This window comes from Notechis scutatus, chromosome 2, assembly GCF_049901735.1.
Source record: "Notechis scutatus isolate UNSWTSFEM ecotype Mainland chromosome 2, rNotScu1.2, whole genome shotgun sequence".
Classification (NCBI taxonomy): Eukaryota; Metazoa; Chordata; class Lepidosauria; order Squamata; family Elapidae; genus Notechis; species Notechis scutatus.
Genome location: NC_142010.1, coordinates 158,843,127 through 158,867,518, shown reverse-complemented (window position 1 = coordinate 158,867,518; position 24,392 = coordinate 158,843,127). Strand labels below are relative to the sequence as shown.

The following is a 24,392-nucleotide window of genomic DNA, read 5'->3' as shown; positions in this document are numbered from 1 at the left end:
ACATTGAAACGCTGCTTAAACCCTCTTAACCGCTTTCTGGTTTGGGCCAGGAGACCTACAGAGCTGGATGATGGACGGGAAAATGGTCACAACGGTAAAGGAGTCGCGGGGTGGTGTAGGGCAGATCCCAAGGGCAGGAATTCAGGATGGGCTGGAAGGGGTGCCCCAAAGCCCTTTTCTCCCCCTGCTCCAGAGGTGCAGATCTTTCTTCACACCTCCTTTAAGCACCGCAGCCTTCCTGTTACTTCTTTCCTGCCTAGAAAGCCTGAAGTGCTGATCCTGGATCAGTGCACAAAAGGGAATGCTGAATGACAGGCCGTCCCCAGCAAGAAACTGCGAACTTAGTCTAACTCTAAAACATACGTCTAGTAGATGTATGGTTACCCTATTGCTGCCTGTCCCCCCACTTTTTTATTTATTTATTTATTTATTTATTTATTTATTTATTTATTTATTTATTTAATTTATTTATTTATTTTTGTCAATTGCTTACAAAATAATAGGTACAAGTAAAAACATAGTTATGAATACATGAATACATATAAAAAAAATAAAAAATAAAAATAAAAGAAACAATAGGACAGGGCTGAAAGGCACATTGGTGCACTTATGCACGCCCCCTACAGACCTCTTAGGAAAGGGGTGAGGTCAATAGTAGACAGTCTAAGGTTAAAGTTTTTAGGGTTTGGGGAAGAAACCACAGAGTCAGGTAGAGTATTCCAGACATTGACCAGTCTGTTGCTGAAGTCGTATTTCCTGCAATCAAGTTTGGTGCGATAAACCTTGAGTTTGTATCTATTGTTTACTCTTGTGTTGTTATGGTTGAAGCTGAAGTATTCATTGACAGTTAGGACATGGTAATGTATGATTTTATATACTATGCTTAGATCGGATTGTGTAGTCCATATGTTTTTGCAGTGTAATAGTTGCAGATTACGTGATAGTTTTTTCCTGAAACCAAATTGTTTATTAGAGAGTAGGTTGTTTGTTTCTAAGTGAAGGATGATGGATTGGTTAATAATTGATTCCATGACTTTACAGGTGATGCAGCATAAAGAGATTGGTCTGTAATTTTCAACTAGACTGGGGTCTTCCTTTTTGAAGATGGGGATGACCCTGGCTTGTGACCATAGGTTTGGCAAGGAGCTGGTCCTGAAAGATTTTTCAAAGATTATGCTTAGAGGTTCAGCTATGGCAGTGGATAGCTTTTTTAAGAAATAGGCACATATTCCGTCCAGTCCAATAGATAGAGATGGTTTTAGATTGCGTAGTGCTTTTTCAACATTGTCTTCTGTAAAATCGATATGTATTAGATCATTGTAGTTGTCCGTGGTTCGACTAGGAAATACTGGGCATGATCCATTGCTGTTTACAAATACTGAGCCAAAGAATATGTTAAAGAGGCTGGCTTTAATAGTGTCGTCGTTTCAGTCTTTACCATTAGGTCCTTTCAGGGGTGAGATGGACCTTGAGTCTTTTAGTTTGTTGTTTACAAAATTGCGGGAGGAATTGGTGCGTAGAAGGTTTTCTTCTCGTTTAATGTGATAATTGGTGCATTCAGTTTTTATCTGGTGGCATAAATTTTTGTATCGGTTTTTGAAGTTGGCAACGTGACCAGATTTGTTATTCCGCCAAAGTGATTTCTTTTTGGATTGAAGCTTCCTTATTGTTATGGGTAATTTGTTTTTTTCTGGTTTTGGGAGTTGTTAATGGTACATATAGTTTGATGACTCTTTTGACTTCAAGTAAAAATAGGTTGTAATGGTCTTCTACAATATTGCATCCAGAGAATAGAATTGCCAATGAAGGGATGAGAGATCATTGTTTATAAGATCATAGTTGCCTTTTTTGAAGTTATAATTGGGGATTCCATCGTTGTGATGATTTTTGTGTGGACATATTTTGAGACAAAAGTCAATCACATTGTGGTCACTGTTGGAAAAGGGTTCTTTAATTTGTATTCCGTAAATTGAATTCAAAATATTGCAGAAGATGAGATCGAGGCAGTTGTTAAGTCTAGTGTTGTTGGTTACTAGTTGTTCTAGTCCCAGATTTGTTACTGCATTGTAGAAGGTTGCATGTGTGGGTTCAGTTGTACATTTGTTAAGGGTCCAATTAATATGAAGTAGATTGAAGTCACCAAGAAAGATAAAAGCGTGTGGGCAGGATGCTGCCCATGTCAGTAGTGTATTTAGCTTGTTTGCATGTTCGATGTCATAATCAGGGGCTCTGTAACATAGTAAGAATCAAAATGTGATATTTAAGAATAGTTCACAGATGATGGTCTCAGGAAGAGCAAACTCCTGGGTAACTTGGATGTTTTTTAGATGTAGGGACTTTTTATAGAAGATAGCAAGACCACCTCCTCTACAGATTTCACAATCTGATCGGTAAACATGATAGTCTCTTACTGTGGTAATGGAGTCAGGGAAAGATGCGTTGAGCCATGTTTCACAAACAAATATAATGTTGAATTTAGCCGTATTTAGTAAGAGGAGAAATTCAGGTATTTTATTTACAAGGCTTCTTGCATTAGCTTGCATTTAAGGCCAGTTGTGGTTTTAAGGCCAGTTGTGGTTTCTTCTTAGTTTGGGGAGCTGAGGAAAAACACTGTCATTTAAAATTCACTGCACTCTTTATTGCTCACCAAGCTAAAGCACAGGCTGCATTCATACAAGACAATTCCTAAGATTTTGAATACTCTCAATTAGATACAGATTAACAGAGTTGGAAGGGACCTTATAGGTCATCTAGTCCAACTTGTCTCCCAAGCAGGAGACCCTATATCATTTCTGACAAGTGGCTGTCCAGTCTCTTCTTGAAAGCTTCCAGTGATGAAGCTCCCACAATTTCTGAAGGCAAGCTGCTCCATTGGTTGATTGCTCTCACTGGTCCTCTCGCAAAACCACTTGGATACTCCCATACTGTGTTGTTAGATTTCAGTTTTGGAATGATGAGTGAGGAACTTGGTAACACCTGCCTCATACCCTTGGATGGATGCTAGAATTCTAAGGTATAATCTCGAGAGTGAATTTGATTAAATGGATAAAATTGATTTATAATTCACAAAAGGCAATTGTAAATTGAGATAATTGTAAATAGAGAAATTAACAACCTTGTGAGATATAGAAAAGGACAAGACACGGATGCCATTGTTATTATTCATCTTAGTTGAATTGAATGGACACATAAAACCAGATTGCTGCAGTGGGGATGAAAAGTGGAATATATAAATTAAAGATGTTCGCTGATATTTGGTGATAATTTTGAAAAATTATTTGGAAGAAATGGAAACACAGAAAAAGTATAGGATTTTGGTGCATTGATTGATTTAAAATTAATGAGAGAAGTTAACATGAAGGTGGAGGAGCAAAAATACTGTTTTAATATTTAGAAAAAAGTAAAATACTTGGTATTTAGTATGATTAACATGAATTACATATTATTTCAGAACAATTACATTAAGACCTATAAGATTGCAACAATTACATTAAGACCATTAAGAAGGACATACTAAGATAGAAAAAAATGACCATTGTCATTGTTGCAAGGAATTCCTGTGATAAAAATAATTGATACCTGGTTTGACCGTTTAAGCAAAAGCAAAAAAAATATACAGTATCTAGGGCAAGGGAATAAGACAAGTTAAATATAAAATGTGCTAAGATACAAAGAAACAAGGAGAATTGGAACTGCTTGGTTAGAAAGTGTATTTTGCAGTCTGCTGCTTAGTTCGATTAAAAGAGTGGGCGCTGCTGAGAAATAAGATAATTTTAGAGGTGGAGGAGCATGACCTGAGATTTGGATGGCACAATTTTCTATGGTGTGATAAAGTTAAGGTTAATATAGATTTTAAAATCACTATATTAGAAGTGCCATATTGAGAACATGGAATAAACCCAGACGGTGGCAAAAATGCCTTTATGGGTCTCAGCATTTTATATAAAAGGAATAGCCAGCAAAGAAGGATAGTTAGCATATAGGGAGCTATTACTGTAGAACAAGAACATGGAGAATATAAGATGAAATCAATAGATCAGTTGACTGGATTTAACTTTCAGTGGTTTTCATAGACACAGTTAAGAAAAATATTTAAGGTATATTAATATAAATATTTAAGAGGACATTTGGAATTGAATAGCACAAGAGCAAATTTGAAATTGAATTATGTACAAATAATGAAGATGTAATTGCTGAAACATATAAACTTGTTGAAATTAGAAATGGAAAAAGAACAGGTGAAAGTATATGATAAGGATCAAACATAAAAGGTCATTTTATCATGTTTGGTGGACTTGTAAAATAGCTAGAAAATTCTGAGTTCATATACACACAATGATACAAAGAATTTTAAATATTAGCATGCATAACTTTGCTTTTGGGACTAATAGATAAACAGAAAAGAATTATGGAAGAGTGTTTTTATAAACAGTATGATAACTGCTGTGAGATTATTGTGCTATATGCACTCTGAAAGGTATTTCAGAAAGGTTCTGAAATACCCACAATGGAGGAATGATTGATGAAGATAACAGAATTAACAGAGATAGCAACATTTACTTGTCTGATTAGAGAAAGGGCAATAATTATATTTATTAGTGACTGGAAGCATCTTACAGACTTTTTGCTGAAAAGAAAGCATGAACTAGTAGTGATTTATGGGTTTGATGACTAGAAAGCGTAGACTACGGAAAGAAGGAAATTATTTTGTAACCTTAGAGAGAGGGTAAATATAAATGTAAGATCAGAAGCTGTTTCTTGATAACCTTTTCTTTTCTTTCCTTATTTTCCATTTTTTTCTTTGCACTTTTTCACATTATTTTTTACTTTTTATTTCAAAATTTGTTTTTATTATGTTAAATTTTCTCTAATAAAAATTATATATATGATCTCAGAGGGTCCATTCAATTCTGTATGCCTTTCCAAGAGTAGTTAAATCCAGAGAAAATTAATAGGAAAATGCAATATGGAACTGAATAATACATGTTTAAGTTCAACAAGGTTTAAAAAGTTTTTAAAAGTGAAATAAAAGTATTGTGCCCTACATAATTATTCCTCTAAAGTCTACAGGGACTAATGGGCATTTACAGTGTGGCCTGATTGTTTCTACCATAGTCAGGAAGTGATTCAGGATGTCTTAAACCACCATTTTTTTTTCTTGTAATGATTTTTGCTAAGGCCAAAGACCGAGACAGAAAGACTGTCACTTTTGAAATTATGCACAATGGAAGCTACTAACTGGGAACAACAATTATGTGGTGGGAAACATTACACATTCCTGTAGCCATCAAAATTACACTATGTGTGTTCCTAACTTTTAGATTTGCGTGTGTATGTGTGTGTGTAAACTAAAACTTAGAAACACACATAGTGCAACTTTGATGGCTATAAGCAGGGGTGGGATTCAAATTTCTTAACAACCGGTTCTGTGGGTGTGGCCTAATTTGTGGGTGTGGCTTGGTGGTCATGTGACTGGGTGGGCATGGCCTGCTGACTGGGCATGGCTTGGTCATGTGACTGGGTGGGCATGGCTTGTATGTAAATATTATAAATATTGATGTAAATATTGATTTTTTATTAAAAAAGAGCAACTTTTACCCAAAAGCAGGCAAAGCAGGCAGGCAGATTGAGTTGCTCACAGAATCACAGATTCACTTAGAGATGTATCTATCTGCAATTGGCTACCTGAGTCTGCACTGAAAAGTAGAAGCTTCAGTCCTAAGGAAGGTTCGGCTCTGCTTTTAGATTAGCTAGAAAGCAAGAAATCCAAGGATTTCCTGCTTTCTAGCTAATCTAAATCTCTTGGAAGAGCAGAACAGCTGATGGTTGGAGGGGGGGAGGAAAAATAGCAATTTACCCAACCAGGCAAGTTGGATGGCTCGCATTCCAGGTAAGGAGTAAGTAGGCGGTGAGAGGCGGGACGAGCCAGTGGAGCAATTTGCCAGTTCTCCGAACTGCAGACTATCATAACACATGTGTTGTAGAGCGGCGGAGATACGAGGCAGATACAGAGCGTTCGTTCAGAAAGCTTTATTCAGTGAATAAAGGGTTGCCACAGCTGCCGAAGCTAACTAGGCAGATCAGCTGGCGACAACAGCTGATGCCGTTTGACAGCTCCTTTTATAGCCAGCTGTCAAACGGCATCAGCCAATGGGAGCGATCGGCGCTCCCGCCAGAACTGCGGACCTGAGTGCGGAATGCAGTCAGTTCTGTGAATACAACAACATGTGTATGCAGCGTTTGCAAGAAATCATCAGCTGTGCTGCCTGGACAACTGACAAGCGCTGCATGCGGGTGCACAAGCATTTGAAAATTCTCTTTTTTCCTGCTTTTTCAACCTCAGCTGTGTCACGTAAAGCAGCTGAGGAGGGAAAAGCAGGGAATAAAGGACAGCCTAGAGCCGTGATGGCGAACCTATGGCACACTGGCATGCGAGCTGCAGGCATGTGCACGCCTCAAAGCTGATATTTTTCCAGTTGGTTTAAGGCCTTTTTGGCCTCCCAGAGGCTTGGAAAAAGCCTCTGCAAGGCTTCTCAGACTGAATTATAGGCCATTTCGTCACTTCCTGTAATACCAGAAGTGATGAAACGGGCCTATAATTCAGTCTGAGAAGCCTTGCAGAGGCTTTTTCCAAGCCTCTGGGAGGCCAAAAAAGGCCTCAAACCAGCTGAAATATCAGCTGTGAGGCACAGTGCAGGTAAGGAGATGGGGGTGGGGGATTGTGAGCACATGTGCAGGGGATGTGAGGAGGGGATACGCATTGCATTTTGGGTGCTGGCACGTGAGTGTGGGTGCCCTGACATGTGAGTGCGGGCGTGCTGGCACGCTTGCAATTTTTGGTACAGGAGCCCAAAAAGATTACCCACCACTCGCCTAGAGCCTGGGCAGGCGGGTGGGCCAAACACTGAACCAGTTTGGTGTCAGCTGCTGTTCGCAGCTACCAGTTTTATAGAACCGGGCCAAACCAGTAGCATCTCACCTATTAGATATTCAATGGGGAAAAGTCAGTGATGTCAGACTTCCCCCACTGGTTCATTTTCCAGGCGGGAAAATGAACAGCCGTCAGTGGGTAAAGTTGTGGACAGCAGCCTGTAAAAAGAACAGCAGGCACACCTGGTGGCAGTCTTTTACTCGGAGCAGAATAAAGAGATCTTTTCCCTCTCCCCGTTGTCCTGCCTCTTCAATCTAGCCCATATCTAACGCCACCCCTGGCTACAGGAATATGGCTTTTGGAATATTATTTCCCAACTTTAGGAAACAGAAACTAGCTTCAGATGAGTTGCTTTGGTTATCTTTATATATGCAGAATAGGTGGATAATGTCCCACACTTCTTGGTGAGAGGAAGGGCTGATCATCTCCCCTCCTTCTGTTAATCTCAGAGATCATCCTCTGAAAGCAATGCAGCACAGCTGCTGCAAGCACAAAAATGGAGCTGAATCTAGTAAGCAATCCAACCTGTAAGCAGTCTAAACTTAGCAGCCCAAGAGTAGAAAAGATGATAATCAGAAATAGGCTTGTAAAGGAAGTTAAAAGAAATAATTGAAACAAGCAAAAGAATAGAACCTCAAACTCAAGATTTCTCAAGCTTCCTAGCCAAGTTTCCCTTCTGATCTGAGGCTATTGTCTCTTTGAAAGGAACAAGAACCTTGTGCTGGTCTTCCAAAATAAAGGATTTGGAAGAAGGCTAGACTCCCATTTTCAAACCTCAGTTTCCTGAACCAGATTGTTGGTTGCTCTCATATATTTGCTTCTGCTTCTAAATTAAGGTATCTTGTTTCTCTGTCTTAGAGATCAACTACAATGACATTTGCCAAGGGTGAACAGAATCACATCAACTCTCCTAACTGGTGCTTAGCTCGGGCAAGCAGCCCTACATCAGCAGTAGGTATCTTGTTGGACCACAAGGATGTAGCAAGGAAATAGTGTTTGTGTTTTGCTCAAGAGACATTAGGGGTAAACACTGACTCCTTCAACATAAAGCCTGCCAAATTGTCAACTAACCATACATACCTATGATCAGGCCTCTGAGTGTACAGCCTCACTTATGCTCTTGAAATCAAAATGGTTTTAATTGTTTATCTTGTGGGTTACAGTGGGTTGAGGTGGAGGCTTAAATATCCTGGATCCTGATTTGAAACCATTTTAAATTCAGATTACTCTTATTACAGCCCAAAATAAGTGCATGCATGAGCTTAAGAAGTATGCTAATGATAGAGTCAAAATGCAAATGCAAATTTTCTTCTGTGTAGAATCCAAATGGGCGTTGCTATCAGTAGTGGGATTCAAAAATTTTTTATTACCGGTTCTGTGGGCATGGCTCGGTGGGTGTGGCAGGGGAAGAATACTGTAAAATCTCCAGTCAGAAGTGGTATTTGCCGGTTCTCCGAACTACTCAAAATTTCTGCTACCGGTTCTCCAGAACTGGTCAGAACCTGCTGAATATCACTCCTGATTGCTATCAGATGATGGCATGTAGCATATTAGAAGAAGAGCATGCAAAGGCAATTCTAATCTAATGGGTAACTTGTTGGGGACTGTGATGGCCTGGGAATTCTGGGAATTGAAATCCACATATCTTAAAGTTGTAAAGGTTGAGAAATACCGGTAGCACTCTATGCAGCTGAGAATTGAGCTGCAGCTCATGAAAGTTTATACCATTTGATAGAATTTGTTAGTCAAAAAAGGTGTTCCCAGACTCCTCCTGGTTTTTTACCCTCTGACTTCTGAAATTCTGACAGAGGATGATCCAATTCTTTTTCAGGCAGAGCAATGAATACCGATTTTAGTAAAAAACAACAAGAAGTAATATTCCCAAAAAGGTATGAATGAAAGAAGTATGGGTCAAGGAACACAGCCTTACATTTTATGAGAAGGGGTTTTGTTGAAAGTAAGCAGCATATGCCATAAGAGTCCTCACCTTTGGAGAGCTGGTTGCTTTATTTGGAACTGAGTGATGTGAGTTTTCTTTTCTAGGTGGAGTTGGCTGGGTTGGAGCCACAAGGTAAGAGACATGGTCCTTTTTGAGCTTTTGCTAAATCTACCAATTTATTTATTTAAAATACTTATATTATAATTGAAAGGGAGGTAACATGTTGGGTCAAACATATCTCCTCTGAGTAGTCATGAAGTAAATGGGGCGGGGAGGCAGATATTGGACTTTTTCCTTAAAATGAGTTTCTTTCCTGCTCTTTTCCTACCTCTCTCATTCTTTCTTCTCCTCTTATTTTTCTGGTCCCTTTAACCTGAATGCAAAAATACTGTACACATACATTACGTATCTGATATTAACACAGTTGAGAAAGTCCAGAAATATTTCACAAGAAGAGTTCTCTACTCCTCTACTCGTTGCAGAATACCTTATGCCATCAGACTTGAAATTCTAGACCTAGAAAACCTACAACTACGACGCCTTCGGTCCAATCTAAGTATAGTATATAAAATCATACATTGCAATGTCCTACCAGTCAATGAATACTTCAGCTTCAACCATAACAACACAAGAGCAAACAATACATACAAACTCAAGGTTAATCGCACCAAACTTGATTGCAGAAAATACGACTTCAGCAACAGAGTGGTCAATGTCTGGAATACTCTACCTGACTGTGGTTTTTTTTCCCAAACCCCAAAAACTTTAACCTTAGACTGCCTACTATTGACCTCACCCCTTTCCTAAGAGGTCTGTAGGGGGCGTGCATAAGAGCACCAACGTGCCTACAGTCCCTCTCCTATTGTTTCTTTTCTTTTCTTTCTTTTTATGTGAATAATTGTCTCTCTTGTAGCTTCAATTCCAGAGTCCCAGTTGGCACTGAAAAATGATGTGGAGCTTATCAAAGCTCAGCTTCATGCCCAAACAGAGGTATGTACCATAGCTGGCATAAACCCGAAGATATTGTCATCTTGGTATCACTATTGATGTGAACCCCATTTGTGCCAAATTTTCTTTCCAGGCTTTTCAAGCACTGAGCCACTCAATTACTTTGTTAGAGCAAGAGAGCAGCTATCAGCAGGGTAGGATCAATGCACTGGAAGGTGAGAAATATGAATACTATTCTGTTTTGTGGATTTGCAAGTTCCATCGTATCAGGTTACATCCTGCTTTAAAGCATTTAATGGATCCCTTCTCCCTGCATTTAAATTTTTCAGGGAAAGAGGGTCTCTGGAGTATTAATCTTTTAGGAATTTCTGAATGCAAAATTCCACAGAGACCTTGGTTTCTTATGAATTTCTGATTCTTCTGGTTATGAAAACATAGCAGACGCAAGACTGATAGGTCATATAATCCCCACCCCTAAGCAGCTTGCAGAATCAGAATTTGAGGGAATTGAAAACATTTTCTAACATCTTCAGTGTAGCTCAGTCTGGAAGAATTTTAAGGGTGTTAAATCTTAGAATCCCAGGTCCGTTTTGAGTGCCATTTCAAGAATTGTACTGGAGCATCTTCATAGAATTAGAACTGGTAAATGAAGAATGCAGAATATCATCCATATCTCTCCATTACTGAAGAACATATCATATCTTCCATCCTTCCAGAGGAAGTAAAATTTGCTGCCCACTTGTCCCGTGGAGAGATGTTTGATGAGCTAATACAGAAAAAAATCCAAGAGCTTTGGAAAACCATGTCCAAAGAGGTAGAAGGGCTTCAGAGTTCCATGGTCCAGAAACAAAGTTCAATGGAGAGTCTATCTCAAGATGTCCTTGAGAGGTAGGAGAAAGCTCAGTGGGCAGAAAAAGAAACGAGCTCTGTCTTGTGGATTTTGGATAGCTAGAAAAATGGCTAAGATAGGCTGGATCTCTGCAATCTTTACTATAATTCTCTTTCCACTGGTCTTGTGACTGAAGAAGTCTTGGGTAATAAACTGGTGTAGATGTTTATATTGTCAAAGGCTAGATAATAGTGAATTTTTATGTTTTTACTTAATAATAAATCATCTTAGGATTTGAATTTCCAGGACTGCATTGTAAAACTTCCTATCCTGTTTTTTCTTCCCCTGGTAGCAAAAAATTCCTTTGGGAAGAGTTGGAATCAGTTCAGGGTGAACTGCGGCGCATCCATCAAAAACTGAGTAAGTAGCTACCATACTAGTGTTATTTTCTTGCAATATTTTGTTCATATTCACTTCCAACATGTAGTAGATTCTTCTCTACCAGTATTTGCCCATTTATCATACATTCAGTATTGTCATGGCTCTCCAAATTTTCTGAATTTTTCTCTGCAATAGACTTAATCCAGTCAATTTGGAGACAAATTCAATTTCCTTTGTAAAAAGACAATGTCTCCTTCAAATGGAAGAACTACTGAAGATGTCAGGATTCCAGATGCCCAGTCTAAGCTAGAGCTCTGAACTTACCTGGAAAACTTCAACTGAAATGCTAAGCAAGTTCAAACTTGATCAGTTTTTGAGTCAGGTCAAGATTAGCCTCCTGAGTTTCTATCTTGATCACCTTAGTTAACCCTCATTGAAGCACAGAGAAAGTGGGGGTGTCTCCGCACTCGACTAGGGCTGGGCAAGTTCTGTATGCTATTGTCAGTATTTAGCCCAACTCTTCTTCCTCCTGCTGAAAAGGTTGTTCACTAACATATACCCTAGGAATTTTCTATCTTTGAGAAGGAAGCTTCTGTAGCCTTCCAAAGCAGCTGGCTTTATGGCTGAATTGCTTTTATTAATTAGGAAGATTTTTCTTATACAGTATTTTAATGCTATTTAATTTCATGCTGCAGTATTTTCTGTTTTAATTTAATAGGTATCTTAGCCTTGTTTGCTCATATGATATATAAAAAAGACTATTTGGTTATTTCCCTACAACTAACTAGCAGTAACTTATGGAGTCATCCAATAATTCAGCTGATGTTCTGCCAAAATAAAAGTAATTGCAATATACTTCCTATCATCTTATCAATATCTGAATAGCTCACCTCATCAGTGCATTGATGATCAGTGCATCAGTACACTGATGATGTTATCTAGTTGGGTAATGAAACATCTGCAAGCAAACAACTGCTCAGGAAACACCAAGGACTCCACATATGTTAAGTGTCAGATACAGTCCCCTCTGTTCTCCTTTTTGGTGGTAAATATGCCCTTTTGATATTGTTCTTGCTCATTTTTCTGCTAAGGAGGATGTGAGTATTTTCCACTGAAGGCAAGGTCTTAAAGGAAATGTTTGCAGCAGAGCCAGAGGCTAAAAGGAAGCCATGTATGCCTGGTGCTTCACAGAAGTTAGAAGAGAGAGTTTAAAAGATGATGATGATGGGAGTAATCCTGATTGGGTGTTCTTGGTTCTTATCTTAGAGGACCAGGAGGTCGATATCACTAGAAACCTTGTCAGCGTTAAGAAAATGCAAGAGAATCAAATGAAGTGCACCAAGGTAAGTTCCTCCACTCAATTTCATTCTTGAGTTGGAATCCTTATGAGAAGAGCTGTATGTTAGCATTTTTTTCTAGGAGCCATTATTAAATTGTGCATACTCTTATCCGTTAAAATACTCAGCTCATTGCACTGTAACATAAATCTCTCTCACTCATTTGCCATAAGGTGGTTGTCTGACAGAATATATATTTTAGGAAATTTTTATCCTGACTTTTGCTCCACAATAAGATGTGATTTATCGGAAACATTAGAAACAAGACACAGAAGGAGAATTCACCTCCTGAGTTCTAGTCAGTCGTTGTGAAGGCAAGCAGCCAGGGAAAAGATGGGCACAAGTGAGGTAATGATATAAAAACAAGACAAGGAAAAAAAAAGAACCTGTCTAAAAGAGGAAGAATGGCATTCACATGTACATAAAATAATCAAGTATCCAGGATTTCTAACATGGGGAAGGTATTGGGGGGAACCAGAGAGTCAGTTTGGTGTAGTAGGGGACACAGTCTCCCATTTTCTGGCACCAGCTAGAAAGTGGGAGAATATACGTTCTAGTTTTGCCCTGAACACAAAACCAGTCAGGTGACCATGGCCCCATTACCTTCTCTCAGCCCCAGAAAACAGGCCAATGGCAAAATGTTTTTGAAATCTTGCTGAGAAAATTGCAGGGACTAGTCTAAGCAGTTGTCAGGAGTCAAAAGCAGACTCAAAGGCACAATAAATATTTTTTTAAAAATGTTTATTTAAAACATTTCTATAGCCACCCATATCAAACTCCAGGCAGCTCCCAACCAACAATTATGTCAGGCCTGCCCAGCCCAGGTCACTAGGAAAGAAAGACCCTCGACTCCATTGGTTGAAACTACAGGTTCTTTTACTAAGGTTAGGTGTTTGCATCGAAAGAAAGCTTAGATCTGAGATTCCTGCATAAAACATTACATTTTCCCCTTCTCCCTGCCCCCCCCCCCCCCCCCCACCCCGCTTGACCAGTCCATCACTATCCAACAGCATAGATGTTTTGAGAACAGCTTGGATGTTTGACGCCACCAGGTGGAGTTTCACATTTCACATTCTTTTCCCAGGCTAGGTTTCCTTGAAGACTGGAATATGCCAGTTCTCATACCTCTGGTTTCCGTCAAGCCTTGTCACCCCTCTTCCCTCTTATCTTTATCCTTTACATGCCATTGTGCCCTCCGCCCCTCCTAACAATTTATAACAGAATGCCAGCAAAGCATAGACGCTGAAGGTCAGATCTGACAAATTAAAACAATATCAATAATAAAGCAATATAATGTATCTGTTTAATTTTTAACAATATAATTGTTAAGTACTTGGTGCCAAACTTAAAATTTCCAAGATTCTCACTAAATCCTCTTATTGAAATGTGTACCACTGCTTGTTGAAAAGTCAGACCTTTAATGCTTTTCAGGAAGCTAGGAGGGTAAGAGGCCTGCTATGCTTCAAAGGGAAGGGTGTTTCTGAGGACAGGGTTTGATAAGGAAAAGTCATGCTTCCTAGATCCCATAACATGGCAATATTTAGGGGAAGGGAAGGAACTATGCCCTATCTGATTGGGCATAATAGATAGATATCCTTAGGGAGAGGCAGTCTCACAGATAGCCTGGCTATGTGGGTTTTAAATTGCACCATGAAGGAAATTGAGAAGTTTCTTTATACCCTACCAGTGGATTTCTTAGGAACATGTGGAAAATAGCTTCTGATGTAGGTGGTATCTTCCTCTATTTCAGCAGGGTTTTCTAATGCTCTTAAGATGAGCAGGATTAAACCTTAATTATATGATCTTAAGAAGTTCAGAAACCATCAGCTAATGTAATTAAATATACTATAATATACTTTATTACTATATTTAATTACAATTATAATTGTTAAACTAAAGCATGTCTTGTCACTTTCTGTACTTCATTTTAACAGAATGGGACAACTCGCCACAGTCAACTCACCGTGGCCAAGTCACTGCAGGACATATCACTGCAGAACAATTCAACAATTCAATTCAATTATTTAAAATAATTTTAAAATATTTTAATTTTTGTCATTCACATTTTATTTGATTCCTCCTTTGGATCCTTTCTTTAATGATTCTATTCCACTATTTTTGATAGTAACTCTTGTCCCACCGCGAATTGTCTTGTGGCAAGGTGGGCACAGCAAATTGGCTGTGGTGAGTTGGCTCTGGCAAGTTGTTCCATCCATCTAGCTACTGTAGCAAATCTTTTTTGAAAGTAAGACAGTGGCAACACTTTAATGGAGGTTGGATTTGGACAAAGAGACCTGCTTCATTGGAAGTGAGTTGAAGAGCAGAAAAGTATTTTTAGTGATTCTAAGCTCAACATTGCAGGGCTGATTACACAACTCTCTATCTCCTGTTGCATGGTCTTGTGTAGTTTGTGTACCCAAGCCTTGGATTTGGGCTGATATAGGTGTTATTTCAACAATTCATCCATAACTTTGTAGAAGAGAGCTACCTCCTGGATATACAACATAGGCTGTTTTGCATCCCAATGTATTTATTTGACATTTGATATTTCTCTAGTTCCTGACCCAACTGAGGGGCAAAATCTCGGATGATGCCCTAGAAGAGAAAGATCATAAACCAGGGACTGAAGAGCTGAATGAAATCTGGTAAGACCAGCTCCTTGGGAGTTCTTGTTGGCTTTCTTCCTGTCTCAGATAGCAGAAGGAATTTTTTGAATTTGACATCTTTCCCTTCAGTGGACTAAGGTATCAGGCACCTTCTTTCATTTTATGGGATGTTGGAGTAGGAATCTTTGGGGCTTGAATTTTCTGCACCAGGAAGGTCAATCTTATAAAGCTGTGCCACATCTTTCCTATAAGTAGATATAGTAGACTCAAATTTGAGTCTAAGGAAATGCTTGTATTTCACACCAATCTATTATCTCTGGAAATAAAAGGATAGCATGTTTGAATCCATTATAAATAAAGAAAAAATAAATCTGTATAATTGCTCCTATGTTACAAAGTACTTGTTTTGGATCTCCGAGGACGAGATTGTAAAATGAGATGAGGGTGAAACCAAGTGAGGTTTTCAGAGCTACACTTTCATCCTGCATAATTAACTTTCAATATTATCAAAGGATATAAGGAAATATTGTTCCTGTCACTTTATTTCGGTAGCGAAGGGAATCATAAGACTTTCTTCTGATACAGGTCAGCTGTCAACACTTTACGCAACTCCATTATGAACAACAGCACATGGAGTGAGAAGAGGAATTCTTCAAGAATGAAAGGTGAGTAGGCCTAGTTACTCCACCTCTGAATAGAAGCATACAGGAATGGATCTTAGGCACACATGGAAAACCCAGACTAGGCCTGTTTCAAGGAGGCACCATCCTTCAGGGTTCAGAATAATCTTCAGTGTGTTTTCTCAAACTTTTAGTCCAGGTGATGTTTAACTACAAGCATCAAAGTCCCAAATAATGAAATTATAGGCAGCCCAATTTTATCACTTCTGGAGTTATTTGGAGTACAGATTTGGGCTGTGTTAGGGTACCTACCAGGGAAAAACTAATATACATTATTTATCTTAAATATTCCTCTGTGGTGAATCTGTCAGTGTCAGATGATGCTCCATTCAGAATCCAAGAAAGACACTCTTAGACTCCATTGTTATAGAGAAAAGAAACTTTTACTGGAAATCAAGTGGTAGCATCAAAAGAATTCTAGATCTGAGGATTTATGTGTGAAAAATACATGTATAAAGTGATGGCAACGTTCCCACCCACAATAGTTCAAACGGTCCATCCAATCGAAGATGTGTATAATGTCATGTGGGGCGTCTTCAGGTGGTGATGCAGACATCTGGCCATTGACCTTGGCCTAGTTCGATAAAGAGCTGCGGTTGCGCAGTAAGCAAGCAAGTAAGCATAAACAATAAAGTTTTCCCCAAGTTATACAGTTCATTCTCTAAAACCTCCAGCACATTTCCCACCCCCACAAAATCCAATTATTTCACCTTCCCCACATTACTATGGCAGCCGAAAAGATGCGAGAGAAAGGAAAGGAGTCTTGAAGGCTGTCAATCAGCCCTTCAAGATAGTCCAGGCAGGAAACTAATACTCTGAGTACTAATACTCTTTTTTGTAAGGTTATAGCAACAGAATTTTGTAAGTCTGAAGGTTCTCCCCCTTTCCCCTGCCTTTACTTTCCAGAGAATTAGAGGGGGGGGTCTCTTCTGAGACATTTCCTCCATTCCAATCACTGCTTTGGACTCAGACTTCATTTATCAGACTGTGATCTAGGCTGTGGCTCTTTCCCTTTTCTTCCAAATTATTCTAACAGCCCATGGCAGAATCACAGATCGGTGGCAAGACTTGCTTGGTCTCAGCAGAGCACAGTGGGACAAAATGGGAAACTCTGTTTCCTAATTTATCTGCCTCCTCACAGGACCTTTCTGAAAGCAGGAGGCAACTTAGGATAAATAAATAAAGGATAAGATGGCTCAACTCCTCCAGAAAGCTCTCTCTGGGAACTTTTTACAGATCAAGGGAGCCGACAACAGCGAAAAACTAATTTGGTTGATTCCAATTTCTCTGACTTTGTCCTCTATCAGCATCGAAAATCTAACTCACCTAGTTCCAGTCCCTCTGACTCTGCTCTCCATCAGCATCGCCGCAGTAGCTCAGAGCACAGTTCCTAGAATGGCAAGGTGAGTTCCCCTTTTTTTCTCTTGCTCCTTGCATTCGAGAGCATGGCTACCCTGAAATTCCCAGCATAAATTATGTATAAGACCACAGGAAATGTTCTTTTAGAGTAGACTTGCCCTTTTTCGCCCTTTCTGGGTTAAAAGACACAGAAAAGACATGACACGGTTAGTAGAAGGAGCAAGACATTTTGGAGTTTGGGAAGGGTGGGGTAAAAGTAAATAGTAATATGCATGCTAGCAGTTGAAAGAAATGGTAACATTGCCAAATGTCTTCATTTTGCTCCTGAATTTTGTGTAGCTATTCCTGGAGACGACAACAATGGAGCAAAACGTTCATTTGGTTTGCAAACTGCCTATCTCCAGTAGAGAAGCAAACAAACCCCCTCCCATTCGTACATCTACCTGTATACCAGGCAAACTAATGGTTTCTTTCTTAGGTATGGAAGGAGAGTCAAGATCCTAGAAAGAAGCTGGGACATCTTTGGAGCTGAATTTTTAACAATGCAGATGAAATTAAATCAAACTGCTTGGAAGAGACTTGGTTTGGTCATCACTGTGATAGAAAACTGCCTTAGAGTAAATCGGACCATTGATCTATCTAGATTAGTATTACCTACTTGAAATAACTGGCAGTGGATCTTCATGTTTTCAGACCAGAAACTTTCCTGGTTTCACCTAGAGATACCAAAGGGATGGAAATAAAAACCAAGCCAATAACAATGACTAGCCAATAACCTATAATTGCAGCTCCTCATCTGTGGCTTACCTCTGCTCTGCATTTATCTATTAAATACAGTGTCGCTTCAGGCAAGTCGTAAATTTTAGGCCTGAATGATCAAGCAGCTCACTAAAGCCCCAGAAAAAGAAACAAAACTACTAATAATCAAGTAATCCTGCATAATATAGATTTAGCAATCCATTCTGTCATTTCTAAATTTTATATTCTAAGACTAGAAATTTGAAATAAAATAATTCTTTGCCAGTATCATGAGGTATCCTGCATCAGATGACTTTGGTCTTGGAAGGCTTCTTTAGACTGGTCCTTCCATGTTGGAAAATGCCCACTCCCTCACCAGAGGTGGTAATGACCAGGTGGTAATGACAGGTTCTGACCAGTTTTGGAGAACCAGTAGTGGAAATTTTGAGTAGTTCAGAATACCACCTCTGACTGGCCCCGCCCCATCTATTCTCTGCCTCTTGAATCCCAGCTGATTGGCTGGGTCTTCTTTTGTTGCCCTGCACAGGAGAACGGAGCTGGAAAGCAGATTAGTGGGGTGGGGAGGGAATGGGGATTTTACAGTATCCTTCCCCTGCCACCTCCACTAAGCCACACCCACAGAACCGGTAGTAAAAAAATTTTGAATCCCACCACTGTCCCTCACTCACTAATTCCACTGCTGCCATCTCCAAACTCATGGTCTTTGATGCCCACATTCAGGACACAAGGCCAAGGATTGACTTTTTCCTTCCCTTGATTATAGAGACATTACTTTTCTACTACTTTCCTGGTCCGTAGTGTTGGAAAATTACTGGGAATCAATTCCTGTTTCTTTGGCACCCAGTACAGTCCCATCTACAGATCAGAAAAAACAAACCTGCCACTTAATTCAGCTAATAAAAAGCTTGTTTTTAAAGTTTTTTATTAAAGGTCAGCATGAACAGCAATTATCTGGCAAAAACAATATAAAGAAGGCAGAAAAGGCATTTTCATAATTTATCATGATATCAAATGACCCAGAACTTTCCAGGACAAACAATACTGTAGGAAATTAGCATGGACAAAGAGTGGCTTTTGGATATTCCTGCTTTAATCTTTTTAGATACACAGCAACAACAGAATAGAGATGAAAAATAGAACATCAATGATTCCCCCCTTAGGAGGAGGATATAACCATCACCAAGTAAATGGACAAGATTATATTTTATAGGAGGTTCTTTAAGGAGAAATTGAAAATTTGGAAGAAAACTTTTAAAATGACAAATCTTTTAAGAAGTGTTTTATTTAAATTAAATTAAAATTCATAGCTTCCATAATTTACAAGATTCATAATTATTACTACTATTATTCTTATTAATTATATATAAGTTTTACAGATTACATATAACTTTTACAGATAATCCCTCTGTGAAGGATTTTAATTTTACCCATAATGTTTTTCAAGAAGACCATACTTTAGTACACCATTTTTGGACTGTTAAATTAATTAGGAAGATCCTACTTCCAGTAGTTCCTAACTGCTAAAAGTAAAAATACAATAAGCTATACTATTGTAAATAATTTCGCATTAACTCCTTTGAAAGTATACAAGAATCTCAATTTTGGAACGCATTATACTGATACAGGAGAATATTTGTAATGTTTGAAATGAGGAGTCCTTTGTGCTCTCTGAGCTTGCTTATTTTCTTTCGAACGTTTCATTACCCAAACTAGGTACATCATCAGTTCCAGTGCCAATAATGTACTGTCTTCCATGCAACTCTTATATAAAAACTGAAATATGGATTTAGACAATGGACAATTTATTTTGGCAACAAATCTTTTCATGTTTGCAGTAGTGTAGCAAATTATTGCAAAATAGCTCTTACTCTATGAAGGGCATACTGTAATCTCTCCTGGCTTTAACTGGACTACATGATGCTGTATATGTATCACTTTACCCTTACCTTGATATACAGGTTTTGTGAATCATTGTCATCGTCATCATCTTAGCCATTGTCTATCCACTGCAGGATGAAGGCTTCTTTCGCATGTTTCCAACCAATATGGTCCTGAGCTTTCTTCTGCCAATTGTGCTTGCAATAATACTTGCTGATGGCATCAATTATTTATATTATCTGTTTTTTATAGTATCCTTGGGAAGTAAAAATATTTGGCACATAGTAATCGGACTGTAGATTTATAGTAAATTTTCTTTTTATATCCACGGATCTGGATATTGAATTTCCCCATGTAAATGGAAGTTTCAATTGTGATATTTGATAATGTAATTTTTAAAAAGGAATCTCCCACGCTGCCTGATTTTTTTAAAAGAATCTTTCTATGAATTCTTAATATTTTAATATTAAAACAACAATTTTTCGTTTTCCTTTGCCATAGCTTTAATGTTGTCTGCCATTTCAGTTTGAAGCATTTGTTTAGAAACCTTAGTATTAGCACTTCATATTAGTTTACAAATTGAAGGAATAAAGAGAGAAACTCTACAGGTAGTCCTCAACTTACGATCACAATTCAACCCAAAATTTCTGTCATTAAGTGAGACATTTGTTAAGTTTGCCCCATTTTATGACCTATCTTGCCACAATTGTTAAGTAAATCACTGCAGTTGATAAGTTAGTAACCTGGTTGTTAAGTGAACCTGGCTTCCCCATTGACTTTGCTTGTCAGAAGGTCACAAACGTTGATCACATGACCCTGGGACACTGCAACTGCCATAAGTATGAACCAGTTGCCAAGAGTCTGAATTCTGATCACATGACCATGGGGATGCTGCAAAGGTCGTAACTATGAAAAATGGCCATAGGTCACTTTTCAGTGCTGCTGTGACCGAATGGTCACTAAACAAACTGTTGTAAGTCGAGGACTACCAGTATTTCTTTTATTTGCAGAATATATACTACGAACTTTTTCTCAAGTTCTAGTTATTCAGCAAAATACATTAGGATGGAATTGGAAGATAAGATGAAATATCATTTTTCAAAAGACACAATTTGTTTTTCCTAACTTCTCCAAAACAATATCTAATATGTTTAATATAATAACTTTATTCCAATTTTGAAGATTTTTTTTTAAATGATAAAATGGAATGAGAAATTTTTAAATATTTGAACACTGAACTGCACCAGTTGGAATGATAAGTCTTTCAAAACATTTTTTTAAAATGTAAAATACTTCAAAATTGAGACCTGTGCTTGAAAACACAATTTGTTTCACTGGAATATTCATTGTTAACAAGAAGTGTGGCTTCAATTCTAATTGGGAATTTTTGAAAAGCATCAGATTAGAAAAAGACCCATTAGTAAAGAGGAAGGCTAAACCCTTTCAACACAATCTATATTAGTTTGTTTTACAGGGTACTCTTTATGCAAGTGGGGTATGTAGCTACACTGATCCCGAATGGCTATCAATATACAGTTTACTGATTTGTGGTGGTGATGTGGCTTTTTGGAGGAGCAGGCTTCCTAACCTTGATTATGTCCAAGGAATGTTACTGAATTATGCTTTTATGCATAGACCTTGCTCTCATTCTCAGTTTTTTTTAAATGTTAAAATTCTTAATAATTAAAAAGATTTTGAGGGGAGCATCCTTTGAGTCAGTTTTTATTATTTACTCCTAGCAATTGCCTGGACAAGTCCCTGCAATTTTTGTGGCAAGTTTTTTTTCTGAAGTGGTTTGCTGTTGCCTTCTTCCCAGGGCTGAGAAAGTGTGGCTGCTCCAAGGTCACTTAGCTGGCTTTGTGCCTAAAGCAGGGATTCCCTGGATTCTAGCCTGATGCCACAACCACTGCACCAACCGGCTTTCTGAAAATGAGAATAGCTCATGAGAATTATTCTTGAAGTTTATTAGATACCTCAAAAGATGTGCAAAAGGGTTGGTGATTATCTTTCTATGACGAAGATGCAATAACTGAAGCTACAATAATTCAAATGCTTTGTTTATGCTCTTGCATTGGTTGAATTATCTTTCTTTGATGAGGGAAGGTAAGTTTGAAATATGTTAATGCATTGCTAAAATATATTTTGAACATCTTTGAAGAACTATGGATCCACCATGCTTGGATTGTTATTAAAATATTGTCATGCATTCCTGGAAAGACTTGGTGTAAATTCTGGCAGTTGTCTTAATGAAATGTTTCAGCTATCAACTCTGAATTGTTTATTTCTTGGGGTAGGAAAGACTGATCCTTATTTTTTATTTGTATTCATACGTAGTTTTTACCCCCAATTCAACCCAAAAAGGCAGTTGAGGCCAGATTGTTTGATTACAATAATAACGATCAATTGTTTCCTCTGCTGAAAAATGAGTTGACTTTCGCATAAGCTACACAAGCCGGAGAAAGAGATGGAAGAGTAGTACCTTGGATGGACTGCTCATATGTCGAAACAAATGTCTAGCAGTTGCTGGTGTTCTTCGTTCTAAAGGCTTCTCTGCTGTCTGTAATTAAATTATCTTATGAAAAGCCGTGTCCTTCTCTCCCTGCATGTCTTCTAGGTCCAGTATCAGTGTTGATAAAGTCCAGGAGGTTCTGCAGCAGCAGCTGTCTACTGAACATTTCCCAAGGCAAATTGGGGGCAGGGGGAATTGGCATCCTTTGTAGGTGCCTTTTCCTTTTCTATTTAAGAGGTGCTGCCATAGATGATGTTCAAACCATACATGCATTTGCTTTGTGGCTAAGAAGCCAGGAAAGATACCACCTTCCTTCTCTCTCACCTCCTCTGACATCAGCTGATTGCTTCCTTGAGATGCCTGGCTTGACCTGTGAGGGGTCTGAGCCCATCTCTGGAGTGGGTACTATTGAACTTTGGCAGATGAAACCATTGGTTGGTTGAAGCAGGGGAAGCTCAAGAGGAAAGAAGCTAAAGAGGAGGATGACAAGGCTGAGGGGCTGGAGAAAAGAAAAGAAGGCTTGAAAAGTTGATAGGCCCTGAGGCATGGCTGAGTTGTACTCCTTGTCTCGTGTGCTCTAAATGTGAACCTGGGACAACCAGTAGATAGTACCCAAACTGTTCCACTTAATTTGAGTTTCTTCAGAATGATTCCCTGTCAGTGGCTAGAAGTTAAGTCTGAGGTCAAGGAAAAACCCAGTCCTTATGCCATATCTATTCAGAGGTCCATACCTTGTGAACCCTTCACTTTTCTTTTGTGTCTTCTGTCTGTCCCTTTCACCATTGCCCATAGAGAAAGGCAGTGGCAGCTGTAAAGCTACCAACAGCTGTGCCAAGGCAGGCACAGGGGCCAGGCAAGGGCTGTATGTGATTTGGGGAGAGAAAACTCTGACCCCTTCCATCCCTCAGTCTTGACTTGGTTGCTGAAAGTGATTTCGCCACCACATTTCATGGACAGAGGGCACTTGGCTGCCATTGTTTTATCGCTTGCTTTGTCATGGGGTAAAATGCCTGGATGATGGTAGACCATCTGACAGCCAGTATAATTAAAGTAAGCTGAGCAAATAAGTGCACAATGGTTTGGTAACCAAGGCCACATTTTTCATGGGGGGGGGGGGCGGGGACTGGGAGGCTGCAGAGTAAACAGGATGCCTCAGATGGGCAGTGCAGGAAACTTTCTGAGTTTCAAACTGAATTATGCTTGAAGGTTGGACCCAGATTGTTGGGGGCAATATACTAACTAAACTGCTCAGAGAGTGCTACAAACACTGGGATGGTATATAATTCTGCTATTATTTTTGCTATTTTAGGGCTTGTGCTTGCAGTATTCAAGAGTTTTCCCTTCGAGGGAGGTTCAAAGGGTTTTGAGGACCACAAAAAGAGGGCTCAGGGACCATCACTTGCTCTTCCCAGATGTAAAGGATGGCTTTTAAATGCCATACACTATTGGTGTTTTTGACAGTATGATCACCATATTTCCATTTCCCTCTGCAACAAAGCAACTAAACTCTTGCTTTTACTGTCGCAAAAGTAAATAGAGGAAAATACAGATGTTTGAAATTGCGCAAGGATTTTTCAAACAATTTTATAAAAGATCTTTCCTGATAAAATTGACAGAAAAATGCAAGCTGAATTTCTTTCTTACAATTATTTCAAGAAGTTGGTGTTATCCCTGAATTACATTTTCTGTAACTAGTAATTCATGTTTTACTGTAAAATCTGAGTTTGAAATGTGTGCACCCAACAATTGTTGTTGAAGCATGTTTGGCAATAAATTTGGATGGTTAGTGCCTCATTTTTCCTCTAGTACTAATCATTGGTAGAAATGTGAGGCCAGTTATATGAGTATATTACAGGGAAACTCAATTCAAACAAGGAACAACAAAGCTGGCTTGTTTAGAATCGGAAGTGAAGCTTTGATTTATTGATTTTAGCTGAGCCTCCTTGATTGTGCAATGTTCACCCTTCTGACACAGAAGAGACAGCCAGATTTCATTGAATATCCCCTCTTGAAGCATTCTCCTTCCCACTATCTCCTCCCTTTGTGTGTGTGTGCCTGCGTATGTGCATTCATATGTATGTGTTGCACTCCTCTCTCTCTCTCTCTCTCTCTCTCTCCCTCTCCCTCATTCCAGCTGCTAATGCAAAATAATGTTTCATCCAGCAATCCAGGGTCTAATTACAATATTGTCGTGATCAGCGTGGATTCCTTGCTCCGTCTGACAGACTGTTAAAAT

General features: G+C 38.9%; 1 protein-coding gene across 5 annotated transcripts; it reads left to right on the top strand.

Moving 5' to 3' along the window:
• Positions 1-23,241, top strand: CCDC159 (coiled-coil domain containing 159). 5 transcript variants are annotated; one of them, XR_015747899.1, is made up of 12 exons: positions 1-94; positions 7,790-7,882; positions 8,975-9,002; positions 9,784-9,860; positions 9,952-10,033; positions 10,535-10,706; positions 11,000-11,067; positions 12,295-12,371; positions 14,922-15,010; positions 15,557-15,636; positions 16,959-17,054; positions 17,489-23,241. XR_015747899.1 is itself a non-coding variant. In XM_087957076.1 (12 exons), the coding sequence occupies exons 1-11, from the start codon at positions 68-70 to the stop codon at positions 17,043-17,045; spliced, it is 939 nt and encodes a 312-aa protein (XP_087813202.1). In that variant the 5' UTR covers positions 1-67; the 3' UTR covers positions 17,046-17,054; positions 17,489-23,241. The 5 variants fall into 5 exon arrangements, 4 of the variants coding, with proteins under 4 accessions (XP_087813202.1, XP_026535406.2, XP_087813203.1 ...); XM_087957076.1 differs by having other exon boundaries at positions 9,796-9,860; positions 16,888-17,054; XM_026679621.2 differs by having other exon boundaries at positions 16,888-17,054.
• Positions 23,242-24,392: the final 1,151 nt, after the last annotated feature.